The sequence below is a fragment of the Lactuca saligna genome, chromosome 5 (assembly GCF_052625555.1).
Source record: "Lactuca saligna cultivar CGN05327 chromosome 5, ASM5262555v1, whole genome shotgun sequence".
NCBI lineage: Eukaryota > Viridiplantae > Streptophyta > Magnoliopsida > Asterales > Asteraceae > Lactuca > Lactuca saligna.
Window position 1 is genome coordinate 130,779,303 of NC_136421.1, and position 16,455 is coordinate 130,795,757.

Consider the following 16,455-nt stretch of genomic DNA (forward strand, 5'->3'; position numbering starts at 1 on the left):
AAGCATAAGAATTTCTTTAATATGATGGCTATCACAGGTAAAATATTAACACAATACTACTGTGTTCAACTTGTATCCCCCCCCCCCCCCCTTTAAAAGCATTTAAAAACATTTAAGAGATTGATTATAGGGGTATGAACTCAACTTATGTGGGTGATTCACTGAAGATTCGAATAAGGATGATAAGTTCCACGAATGAAGTCCCGAGGCACAAACGAGTCCTGAATGACATATACTGATACGTATAGGCATGAAATTAGTGAACCTAACTACAAAGGTGATTGGGAAACAACCTAGGATGCAAGAATAACTCACCAAAAGAGTGCTAGAAGCAAGATAGGAGGCTAATAGGGTGTTCACAGCCCAAATGAAGGATGGTTCACGGCTGGGCTTGAATGGTTCACGACCCAATGGAGTTCATGACCCAAATTGATGAAAACATGAAGGGTTCACGGCCCACTTGATGAACACTGCCCAAAAGATGAACTCTTGAAGATCTTGGTGTTTTGGTGGGTGTTTGAAGTTCCTAGTAAGCTTCTATGGAGTAGCAAAGGAAAGGGGGTGTTTAAGAGTGAAAGATGGTGTTCTTGAACTATGATACTTGAGAGAGAATGGAGTTATTGCGGCCAAGAAAAGAAGAAGTGAAGGAAGAGTGGCAAAAACTCATCTATATACTATGAGTTCACGGCCTAAGAGGGGTTCACGGTCGTGAACATGGTCCTTGGCCGTGAACCTCACTTGTTGAGGTTTTATGGCTCAAATGTTGTTCTAGGCTCTTGGTTCTTACGTGGTTCGCTTCTTAACACGCAACCCTTACGTATACTTGATCTAGAAGCCTATAAGTTTAACCTTAAGTTGATGTGTCTGACCTAATCCAATAAGTTTTTTTGGGTTGTGACAAAATCTTATTACATCTTTAATCATCTTGTACATGTTATTCAGGTTATTTGGGTATAATCGAACCAAACCGATTAAAACCCGAATCGAACCGAACCCGTATTGGTTAATCGATTCGGTTTTTGGTACATGTAATTACTCTTATTCGGTTTTTGAGTTATTCGGATTCGGATCGACTCGGTCGGTTTCGATCTGAATAACATCCCTAGTTGTTGGTGTGTTTCCCCTTACGACCTAATGTTTTCAAATGTCATACAAATTCCATTGCATTTATTGTTAGTTGCTTTTGGTGCTTCTATGTTTATGTTTAGCGTGGTGTATACATATATATTTGTTTGTCTTTATATTTATGATTACAAACTCTTTGTATTTTTGTCCAGCTCCGCAGTGACTTTTAATTTTATATATTTTTAATTGCCGTTCAAAAAATAAAAATTACCATAGAAATCAAATGACATTTTTACCTTATTCCATTTTATGTTAAGATTTGATGTTCTTGTTTTCAACGAACCAAAAAAGGTTCATCAATGGTGGATAAGTAAACGTCGAGCTTCAGTTACATACAAACACAAAATCAACAAAGCCATATTCAAATCCCAAGGATCCAATCCAACACCAAATGTTTAATTACTAGTTTACTACTACCCCCACCAGGCCACGTTTTCAACATTCACCATTCACCATCACCAAACCATTATATAGATTCAGTCAACAAAGCATCGCTGATTTCATTTTCATTCCTTCACTTGCCTCCACGTGAAATTCCCAACTACCCATTTATTGTCGACGGATTCTCCAACCAAAAAAGCCCCAAATCTATTGATTTTCTACGTCCTTTGCTTCTGGGTCTGGGTCTAGATCGTATCCATGGCGATCTCCAAGCTCCATGCCCTCCTATTTCCATTCCTTTTTGCCCTAATTCTCACTCAGATTAGAGCCGATGACGTCGTTGATGGAGCGGCAGTCGGATCCGATGATTCACATGCATTTCGGATCGAATTGGATAAGCTCACCTCAAAGATCCAATCACTCGGTTTGTCTTCTACCTTTCCCTCTTCTGAATTATCGTAATTTACTTCTTAGTGTTGGAATTAATGGAAAGCTATCGAGTAAAATTTGTTTGGTGAGTAATCTTGGATTGGATCAGATTAAGATAGCTGGTTAATTCGTTTGATTTACCTTAAAATGCTCTGTTGTAGAATCACTTATTCACAAGAAGACTGAAGAATTAAAAAGCAAAGACGAGATCATTGCTGGGAAAGAGAAGGCAATCGCAGAGAAAGAACATACGATTAATGAGAAGACAGATAGCATTACTTCTTTGCGAAGTGAGGTGGCTTCTCTTAAGGTAGGCGTACTACCAATATGCGACCAATTTCAGCTCGATTTTGTTTCATCCATGAATACATGCTTTCAGAATGATAAAATCGTCTCTGTTCTTGTGTTTGATTAGGTTAAAGGCTCTTCAGATGCTAAGGAGCAGATTGAAAAAGCTCATACACGATCCCAGGAGTTGGAGAAACAGGTATATAATATATACAAGGAATTAAATTTTATCAAATCATGTCATAATCTGCATTCCATGGTAGTTTATAGGTGTTTATTCCTTATTACAGGTGGAGAAACTGCAGTTGGAATTGGATCTCAAAACCAAGTTAAGAGAAGCTTTGGAAACTAGATCAAAAGAATTGGAGCAGAAGATGCTTGATATAAATCCAAAGCTTCAAGAAGTAAGATTTTCTGTTATTGTGTTTCTTATGCATTATCAGTAGACCAGAATTGGAATTCAATTCCATTTGTATAAATGACTAAAATACCCTTCTAAGTCATCTTAGTGTCTTCAATACCAAAGAATTGGAATTATAATGACATCCTTAACATAAATATATTACTTTACTAAATGACAAATCATTGCTGTTTCTTTAATCTTTACATCATTTCTTACTCGATTTTGCCTTTCACAATCCTTTGACCAAAAAAGTCGTAATATCAATGATGAAGTAAGCTAAAGTCTATTGTCTTTTTCTATAATCTTTTATTTATTTTTTTGCTTCAGCTTCAACAAACTATTGAAGAACAAAAGACAAAGCTTATAAAAACTGAACGTGCCCTTAAAGTTGCTGAGGTATGCTCACATGTTTTTTGGCATAAATATGAAGATATGAATATGATTTTATATTTTTATATTTACATCTATAAGCATATATATATATATATATAGGAGGAACTTATGAAGACTAAAAATGAAGCAGCAGTGAAAATCAGTGAATTGACAAAGGTAAAACCCAAAAAATTTAACAATATGTATTTGATTATAGTATCAAAGTACATTGCAACTATATATAAAGAAATGTTATATATATTTCTATTATTAGTAAAGAATGTAATTATGTTGTTATCATTACAACATTTCCTTTCTAAGGAACATATTCTATTCATATTTACCTTTTTGCCCTCAGTAACCTTTGCTTCATATTCAGGCTCATTCTTCATGGCTACCACATTGGCTTGCAGCTCATTTGGCTTCAAGTCAGGTACTTCCCTTTTAAAATTTTCCACAAATATGTAAAAAAAAAAAAACAAAAAAAAAAACGTATTTTTGACGTTTTTTTTTTTTTTTAATCATTAATTATCAGTTGTATGCTGAGGCTAATTGGAATAAGCATGGAAAACCTGCTCTTGACACTCTTTCACTAAAGGTAATTATTATATATTATATAATATATATCCCCTTTTTCGTTCTCATTATTCTTTGTATATTTAACTTCAAATCATGTTATTGTTATTCATTTTTTTAACCTATTTTTTTCATCTTCATGAAAAAAAAAAAAAAAAAAAAAAACATTTTTTTTCACTATGGCAGGCTTTGGAGAAGAAGGGACAAGCTGAAAAGTGGGCTGAACCTCATGTAGAAACAATCAAAACCGTAAGAAAAATTCTCCATTTTTGTCAAATGACAATTCTACCCTTTTACCTAAAATTGGTGGATTTCGACTTAATGTTTACCTCCAACAATCCAACAAGTCAAATGAGTAAAAAGTTTTAAAGCCTCCTTTTTCAAATGCTTACAACTTCTAATTCGCTTCAATTCAAAACATTTAGATTATTATTATTTCAAATATTTAATATTAAGAAATTAATTAATTATTCAGAAGTGGATCCCTGCTGCAAAGGAACAATGGGTGATGGTGATAACTACTGTTGAACCACATGTCCAATTATTGACCAAAAAGACCAAAGAGGTTTATAGTCAATCAAAAGAGGTTGTAACTCCTCATGTCATCAAAATAAAGGAAACTGTTCACCCTCATTTTCAGGTATATCTTTTATTTTCAATGATGAGGGTATTATCGTCTTTTGCACCTATTGAACACAAAAAAATTCAACTTTTGTCCCATTGGTCTAATGCATATCAAACATAGTATAACTTGTCATGTCACTAAAGATGTGAAATTTGTATAAGGGCAGGTTGCAAAGAAGTTTTGCAAGCCATATGTTGACCAAATTGCCCTTGCAACAAAGCCTCACCTTGATATAGCACGGGAAACAATGAGGCCTTATACAAATGAAGCAGTGAAAGTGTATGCCAATTTTCTTGAATCTGCAACTGTATACCATAATCAGGTACTGTTTTCAACTTTTTTTTTTTTTTTTTTTTTGGAATATTTGATTGAAATTCATAATTATAAATCTGTCAGAATTTATTATTATGTTTAACCCTGTAAAAAAAATTATGTTTATATGTGAAGGTTAAAGGCACTGTTGAAGAATCACTGAAAAAACATGAAATTACAAAATCTCTTGCAACTAAGGAATTTATATGGTTTGCTGTATGTCTCTCTCTCTCTCTCTCTCATTATTATTTTTTTATTATTTTTTTTTTTCCCATTAAGTGTTGGTGTTAAGTAAAAAAGAAACACTCATATATAGTCTGCAATATTAAGCCATGTTCTCAATGAGTCCATTACATAAAGAGTAAATTATATTTATGGTCCCCGAGTATAGATATGTTTTTCAATTTTTGTCCCAAAATTTTTTTTTTATTGCAATTTTGGTCCTTATTTGGGGTTCTTGTAATGTTTTTGGTCCCTATTCCAAGTAAAATGAATATAATTTAGGACCAAAATTGCAAAATTCGGGTATACTCAAGGACCAAAAATAGTCATTTACTTGTAACAAGGACCAAGAAAGTTAACGAAAATTGCAAGAGAAAACGTTTGGGGACCAAAGTTGCAAAAACCAGATATATGCAGGGATCAAAAATGTAATTTACTCTTAGAAATAAAAAAGAGAAGAGTAGAAGAGAAATAATGAATTATTATTATGTTTTATCTTCCAGGCATCGGCTATATTGGCACTTCCTGTGATCATTTTGTTCAGATTTTTATCAGCAATGTTTTTGTAAGTGTTTATAATATTTAATTTGTCTGCTAATTTTGAATTTTTATTTGAATTATAGAATAATTTATTTATTTATTTATACTTTGAAAATTTAATGTAGTGGAAAAGCTAAAAAGCCGATTAGAAATAACAAGCCAAGCCATTCACGTCGCAAGGCCAAACGAGGACATTCAGACAAATAGTCAGACAGACAGACACACGAAGCCAATTAGCTTATTTTACATCAATTTTAGGTATGCAAATTTTATTTAATTTAAGAAGAAACTATATAAACATTGAAGGGTTTTTTTTGTTTTAAAAATATAATGTGATTCCTTCCATTTTTTAATTTTCATTTATCTTATTTTTAATATAAGGTATAATCGGATGCACTTCTATTCATAAAAAATATGTTTTCGATCATAATCAAATTTGAGTTTTAGTAAGTTTGTGTTACGTTTAATATTTTGTTTTTAGAAATCATAATTCTATTATATTATGTATAAACTAGAGTTAAAACTATAGATGGCATTCACATATAATATAAAAATTCATTCCATTTCTACGCAGCTTTTTTGAGTTCATCTGTGTTTTCATCTTTGCGGACATAGAAAGAAAAGGACGTCGTGGAGACTGAAAAAAAAATGATGTTTAAGAAGTAGGTTAGTACGTACGTACGAACATGTGTGTATTACGGGTGTTTATGTAGGTTTTTTTTTTTTTTTTTTGCTTGTAACTTATTATTATATTTATTTCGGATTCTTATCATTCGTGATTGATTTTGATTTTTGGTGATTATTGCCTTTGCATTTGACGGGGTTATCAGTAGGATTATCATTTTGTTGTACTGCATTTGACGTGCATTTGTACCGGATTGAGGTGAAGTTGGTATCCCCACCCAAAAAGTTGGAAATGGGTGGGATGGGATATGCTCGCAAAAGACATTGATATTAATATTTGTTGGAATATGATAGATCATTAAATGGAGCATTATAAAAACATAATCGAACAAACTAACAAGATCTCCCTCCTTGCTTTCTTGAGCACAAAAGCAAAACAAACAATTATGTGTGTTTTCAACAGAGTATAGAAATAGTGAAATTCATGAGAAGATTCAATCATTTAAGAGTCAAAGGCCTTTATCTCTTTTTTTAGTTCCATTTTTGTTTTTGAATTTCAAAAGTAGTAACTGAATATTAAGGAATTATTAGTTAATATATAGTAATTATCTAACCGTGTATTAATTATATAATAAGCCTTTTAACTTTTCCAATTTCTAATAAAGTCATCATATTTATAATGAATTAAGAAACTAGTCCTTTTTAAATTGTTGGTGTGGTTTTGAAATTTGATTTTATTTTGTGTTTCTACTAGGCACATATATCATTAGCAATGTTACTAATTTGTTGTGTCAATAGTCTAATCTCCAACACTATTTACTCATCAATAAAAATAACCCTAGAATAATTTTGTCTTGTCGTGAATCGCAAACGAAACAAAAACTAGAGAGTGCAGTCATTTTAAAAGGGTTTAATTGTTTGAAATAAATGTTTGTTGGGGTCAAAAGCTTTGTGAGATAGTAAATAGACCTCAAAAAAAAGGGGAAAATTATTTCTTTTATACCATACTAGTTTATAACCCGTGGGCACTACAGATTAAAAAGGTAAAAATAATTTTAATTAAATTATAAGGTAATTATTAAGCAATGATAAAAAAATTAATAATTTAATAAACTAGACAATAGATATTACAAATAAATTTTTTGTTGACGTGTTTGATATGTGTAAAATAGAGGAGTGAATTAGTGGAAATTTAATTAATGAGGAAAAACCTTAGAATGACAAGTAACAAATAATTAATGTGAAGCTCTAATTGATTGACACATGACAAATGTGCTACTCTTTTATTAGGTAGGGAGATTAGAAAAAACGCTAAAAATATATGTCCACGTGAGCATGTGAACAGGGGCATGGCTGCGGTGTGGAGTGGATAACACTAAGTCTCTTCGCACCTCTCTCTCTCCCTCCCTCCCTCTCTCTCTCTCTCTCTCTCTCTCTCTCTCTCTCTCTCTCTCTCTCTCTCTCTCTCTCTCTCTCTCTCTCTCTCTCTCTCTCTCTCTCTCTCTCTCTCTCTCTCTCTCTCTCTCTCAAACACACATAAATTTTATAGGTAAAAGTGGTGGGATGGAGTGGAAGGTATTTCCTAGGTATGTGGTGTGGAACATTACTAGAAACAATATTTCGGAGTAAAGATGATGTGATGCTGAGATGACTATATTTTTCGGAGTGAATGTGTTGTGGGTGAATTTGATGGTCTTAAATGAGAAAGCCACTTGACAACTAAGCATTCATGTCAAAGCCCAAGACCATCTTCCAAACAAGTTATACTTCTACCTCCCCCCCCCCCCCCCCCCCCCCCCCCCCTCTCTCTCTCTCTCTATATATATATATATATATATATATATATATATATATATATATATATATATATATATATATATATATATATATTATTTTTTAATCGTGCATGCCTATGTAGGTATAACTTATTATCTATATCCACAAATAATGTATCTGTGAGTAAAAATATATCTCTAAATATATGAACCAACACATGATAACACTTATTTTATGTATGCATAAAGACGATTACTCATACATATATAGATTTACCCACACATTAAACACCTCAATTGTTGTTGTATTACTTGTCTATTGGGCCAAAGGTTTACCCATATCATACTTTGTTATGAAATGACCAAAATGTCCTTGTAAGTTCTTTATGGTAGTTTGATCATGTAAGACACATTGATCCTGAATAATATTACCAACACATATAATGTTGTAAAATAACTAAGTTGCATGTGGATGTTTTAGTTGGTAGCCTGACCATGCATAACATATTTTGCTATGTTAAAGGGTATATTGAATAATTTCTTCTTTGTTCAGGTTTTAATTAATTTTTTGGGGGCGACGAAGGTAAATAAAAGATTATTTATGTGATTAACCATTAACTGTTAGTGATTATGGTTAGACTAATACTCATTACGGTTAGGTGTGGGGATTATTTGGTTCCGAACCGAAAAATTCGAAAACCACATCGAATCGAAATTGATTTCAAGCCAATCTATATTCAAATCGGTTTTTGGTTTGGTCGGAGACCAAACGATTTCTGAATTTGGTTTTTGGTTTGAGTTTCGGTCTCATGAAGTTTAAGCCATACTGAACCGAAAAAACAAATGAATTTCATAAATTAATTAATTAAAAAACATATTTAATATTTTATAGTTAATAAAAATATTAATTATATAGAAAAAATCATTTTAGCTAATTTATTCTTTGTATCTTTTTGTATGAAACTTTATATCTTTTTGTTTGTAACTTTAGGTTTCTATTTTAAAAACATTTTAATTTATGTTTGAAAAAGTGCAATACTATTTTTTCTTTAAAAGTTGATATTTGGTTTCCTTGGTTTTCAAACCGAACCAAACCAAATTAGCATTCGGTTTGCGATTTGCTTTACAGAATGTCAATTCAATTTCATTTAGTTTTTGAATTGGACCAAAAAAGAAATTCAAAAAGAGGAAGCCGATTCGACTAAACTGAAAAATCCATAAACCTAAGTACCTAACTGATTTTCACCCCTAATTACAGTTTAGGTTAGGCCAAGAGCCCATGTTGTATTTCTATTTAATTATTTATATGAGGTTAAATATTTATTATAAGATATCAAAGCAATATATAAAATAACATGATATCACAACTTTAGATTAAAAACCTTACTATTGACCACAACCCACAACCATCGTCCTTCACCTCCGACGACCTTCTCTAATAGTCATTAGAGGTGTCTTCGTTATGCTTAATATTTTTTTTTCCTTCTTTCTCCTCTTAAATAATAATACAACCACTAACACCAAACCATAGTTCCTCCTCGGATGATCCCTGCCTCCGAGCCTTCAGTCTACTCCTCAAATCGTACCTCTCATCGAATTTGCTCTTCTTCTCAGGATCCCTTTTCGAGTTAACCTCTTCCAATGTTGTTGTTGCCTCCCTCCGATGGCGCCTTCTTTACCGGACAACCTCTGATCTACAGCCACCTCTCTCTCTCTCTCTATCTCTCGCTCTCTTGTTGGGTTTTAAGCAATATAACACTCCTATTGGTGCACGTGCAACCCTAGATGCTTTGGATCTATGTTTTCTCTAATTATACATGTATGTTTTCAATTTTCCAAAGCATGCATCCTAACTAGCATACAAATTGAGAATTAAGCAATACAACTAGTTAGATAACTTACCTCTTAGAAGGACTTGTAGTTCTTGACCTTTGAAAGCTTGAGCACCTCAAGTGTGATGCCTCTAATGTGTTACAAACACCAAATGCAAGAGGAGGCTTGAGAGAATAAGTTACTTAGCACAAAATCAATATCAAACTTCTTAGAATGATGGTGTAATCGATTTTGGTTCTAGGGGTGTGCTTTTATAGTGTAGCAAATGCTAGGGTTACACCTTGTACACCCTAATGACATTTCATATTACTTAGGCTCCATGGATTAAACCTCCATGGACTATCTCATTGGTTTAGTCCATCCTAAATAATCATGGATCATTAGCTCACACTATAAGAATCATTGATTTACACAATAAATCCCCATATATTAAATTAGTTTCTTTTGATCACAAAATTAATTCCAAATTAATTCTTGATCAATTCTAATTAAATAATATGATTTCATATTAATACATTATACTTGTAATATATTAATAAATCATAAATAACCTTATTCTCAAAAGTCCATCCTATCAAATTGCACTGGTGAAGGCAACCCAAAGGACCATGTTACTATCCGGTCAAGCACATCCAAATTATAGTTATGGGCTTAGACACCTAATCCAACAGTCTCTCACTTGGATAAGTCTAATAACTATAACTGACAATGCAACCTCAGAATCTGATTAGTAATCGTGGCTCTCAAAAGCCGTTATCGAACTCTGACCCAGTCAGTGACGCGTCCTTTAGATAAGTGATCATATATTCCTTTGTTCTCATGATATTTATATGGACAAATACATGGAACATAGTCATACTTATTGTCCTGCAATTTGTTTCCTGATTTCCGATTCGTCTGACATAGAACATAATTGAAGACATCAATTGAGTTCTGATCAGGCCCGACACATAGTCAAAACAGAATCATTGAGGGGCCCAAGATATCGCTTTTAATCCTCTTAGGATAAAAGGAACATATAAACTTCGACATTATATGTTTGTACTAACTACTCATCAAATCATGCATAATGACACGTTTTATAATATCAAGTTACTGATGCGTTTTCATGCCATCAATGCACAACCAACTCGCAATCAACAACTCATATATCTTGGTTTGAAGATTATATGATATTATCGTCTCACAATTACTCGTGATAAATTCCATGAAGTAATTCAGGTGAGCCCGGGTTGAATCCAATACTCAAATCTTATTTTAGGAGTACTCATGAACAGTGTAGAAAACTTTTGCTATGTCTAACGCCTTAGAAAATCTACAAGCCAACTCATGACAGTCTAGTCTCATTACCTACTTCCAAAGTATGATCGACTGTGGATCGTTTGGATAATCTTATTATTCTGGAAATCAAAACATGAAAAGTGAAACAATAGTAAATAATTGACACAAGAGAGTAACTTTACTTATAAATACAACTCTTTTTATTTAATCATCAAATGTTAATTACAATTTAGCTATTACAAGTTTCTATTTATCTAACCACTAAAACTAATATCGTCCGTTAGCCCAATGCCCCTTGTATGTTTCAAGTGATTAACCCTAGTCAGTGCCTTCGTAAGGGGATCTGTTGGGTTGTCCTCTGACGATATCCTCTTCACCACGAGTTTTCCTTCTTCTACTTGATGTCTTATGAAGTGGTACTTTCTGTCAATATGCATGGATCTACCATGATCTTTCGGTTCCTTGATTAAGGCAACCGCCCCTTCATTATCACAGAAAATCTCAACGGGATCCTTTATGGATGGTATGTGTGACATCCCTATTTTTCACAGCCAGAAAATACCGATTTTGTTTATGCTTTATAAAAATTAGAGTATCTCTTTCAATAAAAAGGTTGCGGAATTTGTTCCCAGAAAAACATGATAATTTCATTATCAAAGCATTTCTGAAGAAATGTATTTTTATTCCTTTTAAAACATTTGAGATGTCATCGTCAATATGGAAACATAAACATAAACAGAACTTACATTCATTTACACTAGTGAACTATATCTCCTTAATCTCTTAGTGTAATGTAACTTCACATCGTCACCTGTGATACAAGTAAACTGAGTGGGTCAGGTTGGGAAACCTGGTGAGTACATAGGGTTTTCAACCCACAATAATATAATTATTATGTTTAATCATCAAACAATTAACCTAATTACCCATCCCCCATTATCTTCTTTATTCCTATGTACCTTCCCTAAGGATTTATCCTAAGGGTCATCTCTTACATCATATTTACCTCTCATCTCCTTACATCGCATTTCCTTATATGTTTGTTCCTAAGGACTCTCCTTAAGGATCATCGCCTACATCGCATAGACAGTATTGATTCAGGGATTAGTCCCTCAATACGTGCCCAACAAGGGTTAGGGTATCATCGCATGAATACGTAGTTACAACATCGCATGAACTCATAATTCACAGTAAGGGGTTAGAGTATCATCGCATGAATACGTAGTTACAACATCGCCTGAACTCATAATACATCACCTACAGGCTACAGGTTATGAGCCTGCTGGTGTCTCCACGGGGTTGTCTATAATAGTCCGTGGTCGACATCTATACTTTGGTAGATAATTACATCTCCAAATTGCCAGACAAGGTTATGGTATCTTTCATCCTACATCACCGATTCATCATCACCTATCTATCCTCACCTAATTATCATCACCTATCTCTCATCATTTTATTTCATCACACATCAACTATCTCATCTACCCATGTTTTATCCCAACATATTTGTAGATATAAAATAAATATATAGTTTAAATCATTTAAAACATGTATAAAATCATTCATCCAGCATAGACAACAAGTATAAAGATAATATGCACACATGGCACGTAATTTATATAAAATACTTCATATCTATGTGTAAGATGAAAGTAACTATGCACTCACTTGAAAAGGTGGTGATTCCGAACTTAGATAGCGCTTCGCTTCTTAAAAATAATTTCCTTCGACGAAACCTAGTATTATTACCACTAGAGTTTAGTCTATTATTCGCCAAGACTAATCAATAGTCTAGCTATTATTATTATTATATAAGCGTTAAACAATACTTATATAACCCATAATAATAGCCCAAGTACTTATTATAAGTTTCTAATAACGTTACTATAATTAAATAAAATCTATATTAAAAATAGCATATGCGTAGCTCACTTACAGCGGGTTTTATAGAAACCCGGGCTTTGTTTGGAGCAGCGTTCCTGAGACGAAAAGCACTTCTTCTCGGAACCGTTGAGCACTCCGGGGCTTTCGCCTCGTGCTAGAGAGGTTACCTAGGCTTTTCAGGGGGTTTCGGGGCTAGAGAGAGAGAGAGAGAGAGAGAGAGAGAGAGAGAGAGAGAGAGAGAGAGTAAAGAGAAGAAAGAATGGGAAAGGTGTGAAGAAAATGAGGGTGGAAGAGGTTCTATTTATAGGGTGAAATATGGCTGAACTTGGTGCTACATGTCACCATCTGCTGGCAAGACATGGGGAGAAAGCAATGGCCAAGATTGTTCCACGTCACCCATTTTTGCACAGCACACTTCCAACTTCTAAAATTCATAACTTTTGTGACAACCCAAAAGTTATTCCGTTATATTACCCCGTTTCCGTAAACGGAATATTCTACGTTATAAAAGTTCCGTTAATTTGAGGTCGTAAATAAATAAATGTTTTATTTATTTATATTCTATGTCGTTATTCGTCGTAATAAAATAAAGTAAAGGCATGTAAATTACATTTCCATATTAATTTGGAAAAAGTTAATTTTATTACGACCACTAAATCGGGTGCGACCAAAAGCCCCATTTAACGGCAGTATCGGGTAGTTTCCCATTGAGCCTCAACTCCAGCCACTATATAAGGGGGAATGGACTTCATTCCACCCTTTTTCACCCTCTTTCTCATAAAGCTCGTTTTTTACTCAAAACCGCGAATTTCCGCCCCCAAAACGTAAGTCTCCTTACCCTAACTTATTCTAAACATCATGGCTTGTTGTTATAGCTCAAAAATCGATCATATAAACTGTTAAAGAGGAGTTTACGGCCTAAGAACCTCCTTAGTCTGTAAACCCCTTAAATGAGGCCAAAATGACCCAAATTTGTCCCTTCAAGCTTAGAAACCAATTGGGGATTTAGCCTAGGAGTTTTTGCACCTTAAAACAATCAATTTTGGGGCATAAAAGAGGGTTTACAGCCCAAGCACATGCTTAGGCCCTAAACATCCTCTAAACCTATAAAATCAAGTTCCAAACACTCCCAAACCACCCTTAGGCTTAACACATAAATTAGGGACTTGCTATTTCGGGTTTAGAATTATTAAACACATAGATTTGAGGGGTGAAATGGAGTTTACAGCCCAAGCACATGCCTAGGCCGTAAACACCTCCAAACCATGTCAAATGGTAGTTTTAATCCACCCAAATGACCTTATACTTCATTATAAATTACTAGGATTGAAAATAAGGCCTTAAACTTCTATAAAGTTAAGGGGTAGGAGTTCATGGCCGTGAACTCCCATAGGGATGGTTCATGGGCCGTAAACTCCCATTTGGTCCCTTTAAAATCCTTAATTCCACTCATACATTTTAGATTTGGACCTAGCAAAATTCCACGATCAATATAAGGCCTTTAAACATCCTAGAACCCCTCACCATGAGTTTACGGCCGTAAACTCATGGGGAGTTGTCCCAGGGCCGTAAACACTATATGGAGAGTTTACTCTTGGAGAGTAAACTCCATTCCTAAGACATTCACACCCTTAAATGTTACCTGGGACACCCCAAACACTTAACCAAAGTGTTTTCTACTCCTTAGAGTGTGTATACTTGTTTAATTAGTATTAAATGTACTAATTGTATGTGACCATATGTTATCATATGTTAAATAGGTCACTAAGTGTGTCCAAGTCATTACTTGACACCGAGCACCCAACCGGCACCTTCGTCGTATCCACTTACACCAGGTGAGTTCATACCCCTTAATGAACCTTTAAAATGTTTTTACATGTTTTATAGGGGGGAATACAAGTTAAACATGCCAGTTATCATATCAATCACATGTGATTGATAACCCGCATGCACAAGGATTTACTACACTGTAAACTGTTTTACCGAGTAAGATACTATACATGATTTTCTAAAATGTTTTCACTTGTTCCAAAACTCTCACTTATACTGTTTTATCAAAGTTTCATTTTAAACTTGTTTATGAAAAGTTTCTGTAACGCCCGCAGATCCGGGCTAGTCAATTTAGAGGCAATAGGGGTCGAAAATGACTTTTCGACAAAAGATTATTTAGAATAAATAATCTTAACCAAGTTGTGGAATATGTCTCAAGCTTTCCGTACATATAAAGAACGCCGAAATCCGAGTTATAACGAAGAAGTTATGGCCCGCCGAAGTTTTACGGCAAAACCGGCACGGCACCGGGAGACGTAAATAGTGAATTTACGATAGAAGACTTTTTAGACTTAGCAATATAAACAAAAGTCATAGAATATGTTAAACTAAGAACATCGATAAAAAGAACGCCCAAATCTGACTTCGTATGAAGAAGTTATGATTTTTCTAAGATTCGGCTTAGCAGTGCACGGCCCGAAACTCGAATTTTAGTTCGAGCGGTTTTTGGCTTACGTGACCTAAAAGAGAGTTGAAGGTATCCTTAATAGGAACTCAACGGTAAAAAGACAGACGAAAACGGAGTCCGGATGAAGGAGTTATGAACTCTTCGCGGTCATTTAACAGTCTAAACGCCTCCTACTGTTAAATTTGAAATCGGTCGAGAATTAGCCGACGGAGTCTAAACAAAAGTTGTAGATCTTGATTTTACCTACGCGTGGATATAAAGAACGTCAAAAACGGAGCTCGTATGCGAAAGTTATGATTTTTCTAAGTTTGAGGGCTGATACGCGATAGGGGGTGACGTGGCACCACCAGAATTGGACACGTGGCACCACCAGAAGGCCACCACATGGACTGACTCGACGAGTCATGACTTAGACTCGACGAGTCCATCATATTTCTCCCCTATAAATAGAGGTGTCGGGTTCCATTCATTCTCACACCTTCCAAACATTCTTTCTCTCTCTAAACTCTCTCTCTAAGCCTCCCTAACCCCCTAAAGCCTAGGGTAACTCCCTAGCACGAGGCGGAAGCCCCGGAGCGCTTGACGGCTCCGAGAAAAGAGCCTTTCGGCTCGGGAACGCTGCCCCAGCGAAGCCCGGTTTTGCGAAAAAACCCGCTGTAAGTGAGCTATGCCTACGCTATCTTTAATATAGCTTATGTTTTAATATAGTAACATTATTAGGAACTTATAATGAGTATTTAGGCTATTATTATGAGTTATATTGAGTGTTATTTAACGCTTATATAATAATAATAATAGTCCGACTATTAATTAGTCACGGTTATCGTTAGACTAAACCCTAGTGGTACTGGTACTAGGTTTTATCGAAGGAATATCGTTTTGAGAGTATCGAAGCGCTGTCCGAGTGCTGAGTCACCACCTATTCAGGTGAGTGCATAGTCCCTTTCATCTTACACATAGATATGAAGTATTTTAATATAAATTACGTGCTATGTGTGCATATTGTCTGAATACTTGTTGTCTATGTTGAGTGAAAGATTTTATACATGTTTTAAATGATTTAAACTATATATGTATTTTATATCTATGAAAATGTTGGGGTAAAACATGGGTAGATATAATAGATGAAATATGAGTTGGATGATGAGTTAAGAGGTGATATAGACTATAAGGTGTGGGTGAGAGGTGTACGATGTGAGAAGCCTTCTTCCCAAACGAGGTCCCCGTCATTCAGCAGAGTATGGATGACAACCACAGACTATCCTAGATAGTCCAGTGGAACACTAGCAGGCTCGCAACCTGTAGGTGTTGTGAACGATGTGTTCAC

At 34.6% G+C, this 16,455-nt stretch overlaps 1 protein-coding gene across 1 annotated transcript; it reads left to right on the forward strand.

Annotated features, from left to right (window-relative positions):
• The first annotated feature begins 1,523 nt into the window (after window positions 1-1,523).
• On the forward strand, window positions 1,524-6,075 carry LOC144997172 (uncharacterized). The gene is made up of 15 exons (XM_078957008.1): window positions 1,524-1,930; window positions 2,097-2,245; window positions 2,351-2,422; window positions 2,514-2,627; window positions 2,954-3,022; window positions 3,119-3,175; window positions 3,378-3,431; window positions 3,534-3,596; window positions 3,761-3,823; window positions 4,050-4,214; window positions 4,366-4,521; window positions 4,647-4,727; window positions 5,237-5,298; window positions 5,399-5,531; window positions 5,848-6,075. The coding sequence occupies exons 1-14, from the start codon at window positions 1,765-1,767 to the stop codon at window positions 5,478-5,480; spliced, it is 1,353 nt and encodes a 450-aa protein (XP_078813134.1). The 5' UTR covers window positions 1,524-1,764; the 3' UTR covers window positions 5,481-5,531; window positions 5,848-6,075.
• The last annotated feature ends 10,380 nt before the right edge of the window (window positions 6,076-16,455 follow it).

What these genes read in the sequence shown, in the direction of transcription:
- LOC144997172 (XM_078957008.1), top strand. Translation starts at nt 1,765, where the DNA reads ATGGCGATCTCCAAGCTCCATGCCCTCCTATTTCCATTCCTTTTTGCC. An exon ending in CCCAGGAGTTGGAGAAACAG is followed by an intron (nt 2,423 to 2,513) that starts GTATATAATATA and finishes TCCTTATTACAG; the next exon opens with GTGGAGAAACTGCAGTTGGA. An exon ending in TTTTTATCAGCAATGTTTTT is followed by an intron (nt 5,299 to 5,398) that starts GTAAGTGTTTAT and finishes AATTTAATGTAG; the next exon opens with TGGAAAAGCTAAAAAGCCGA.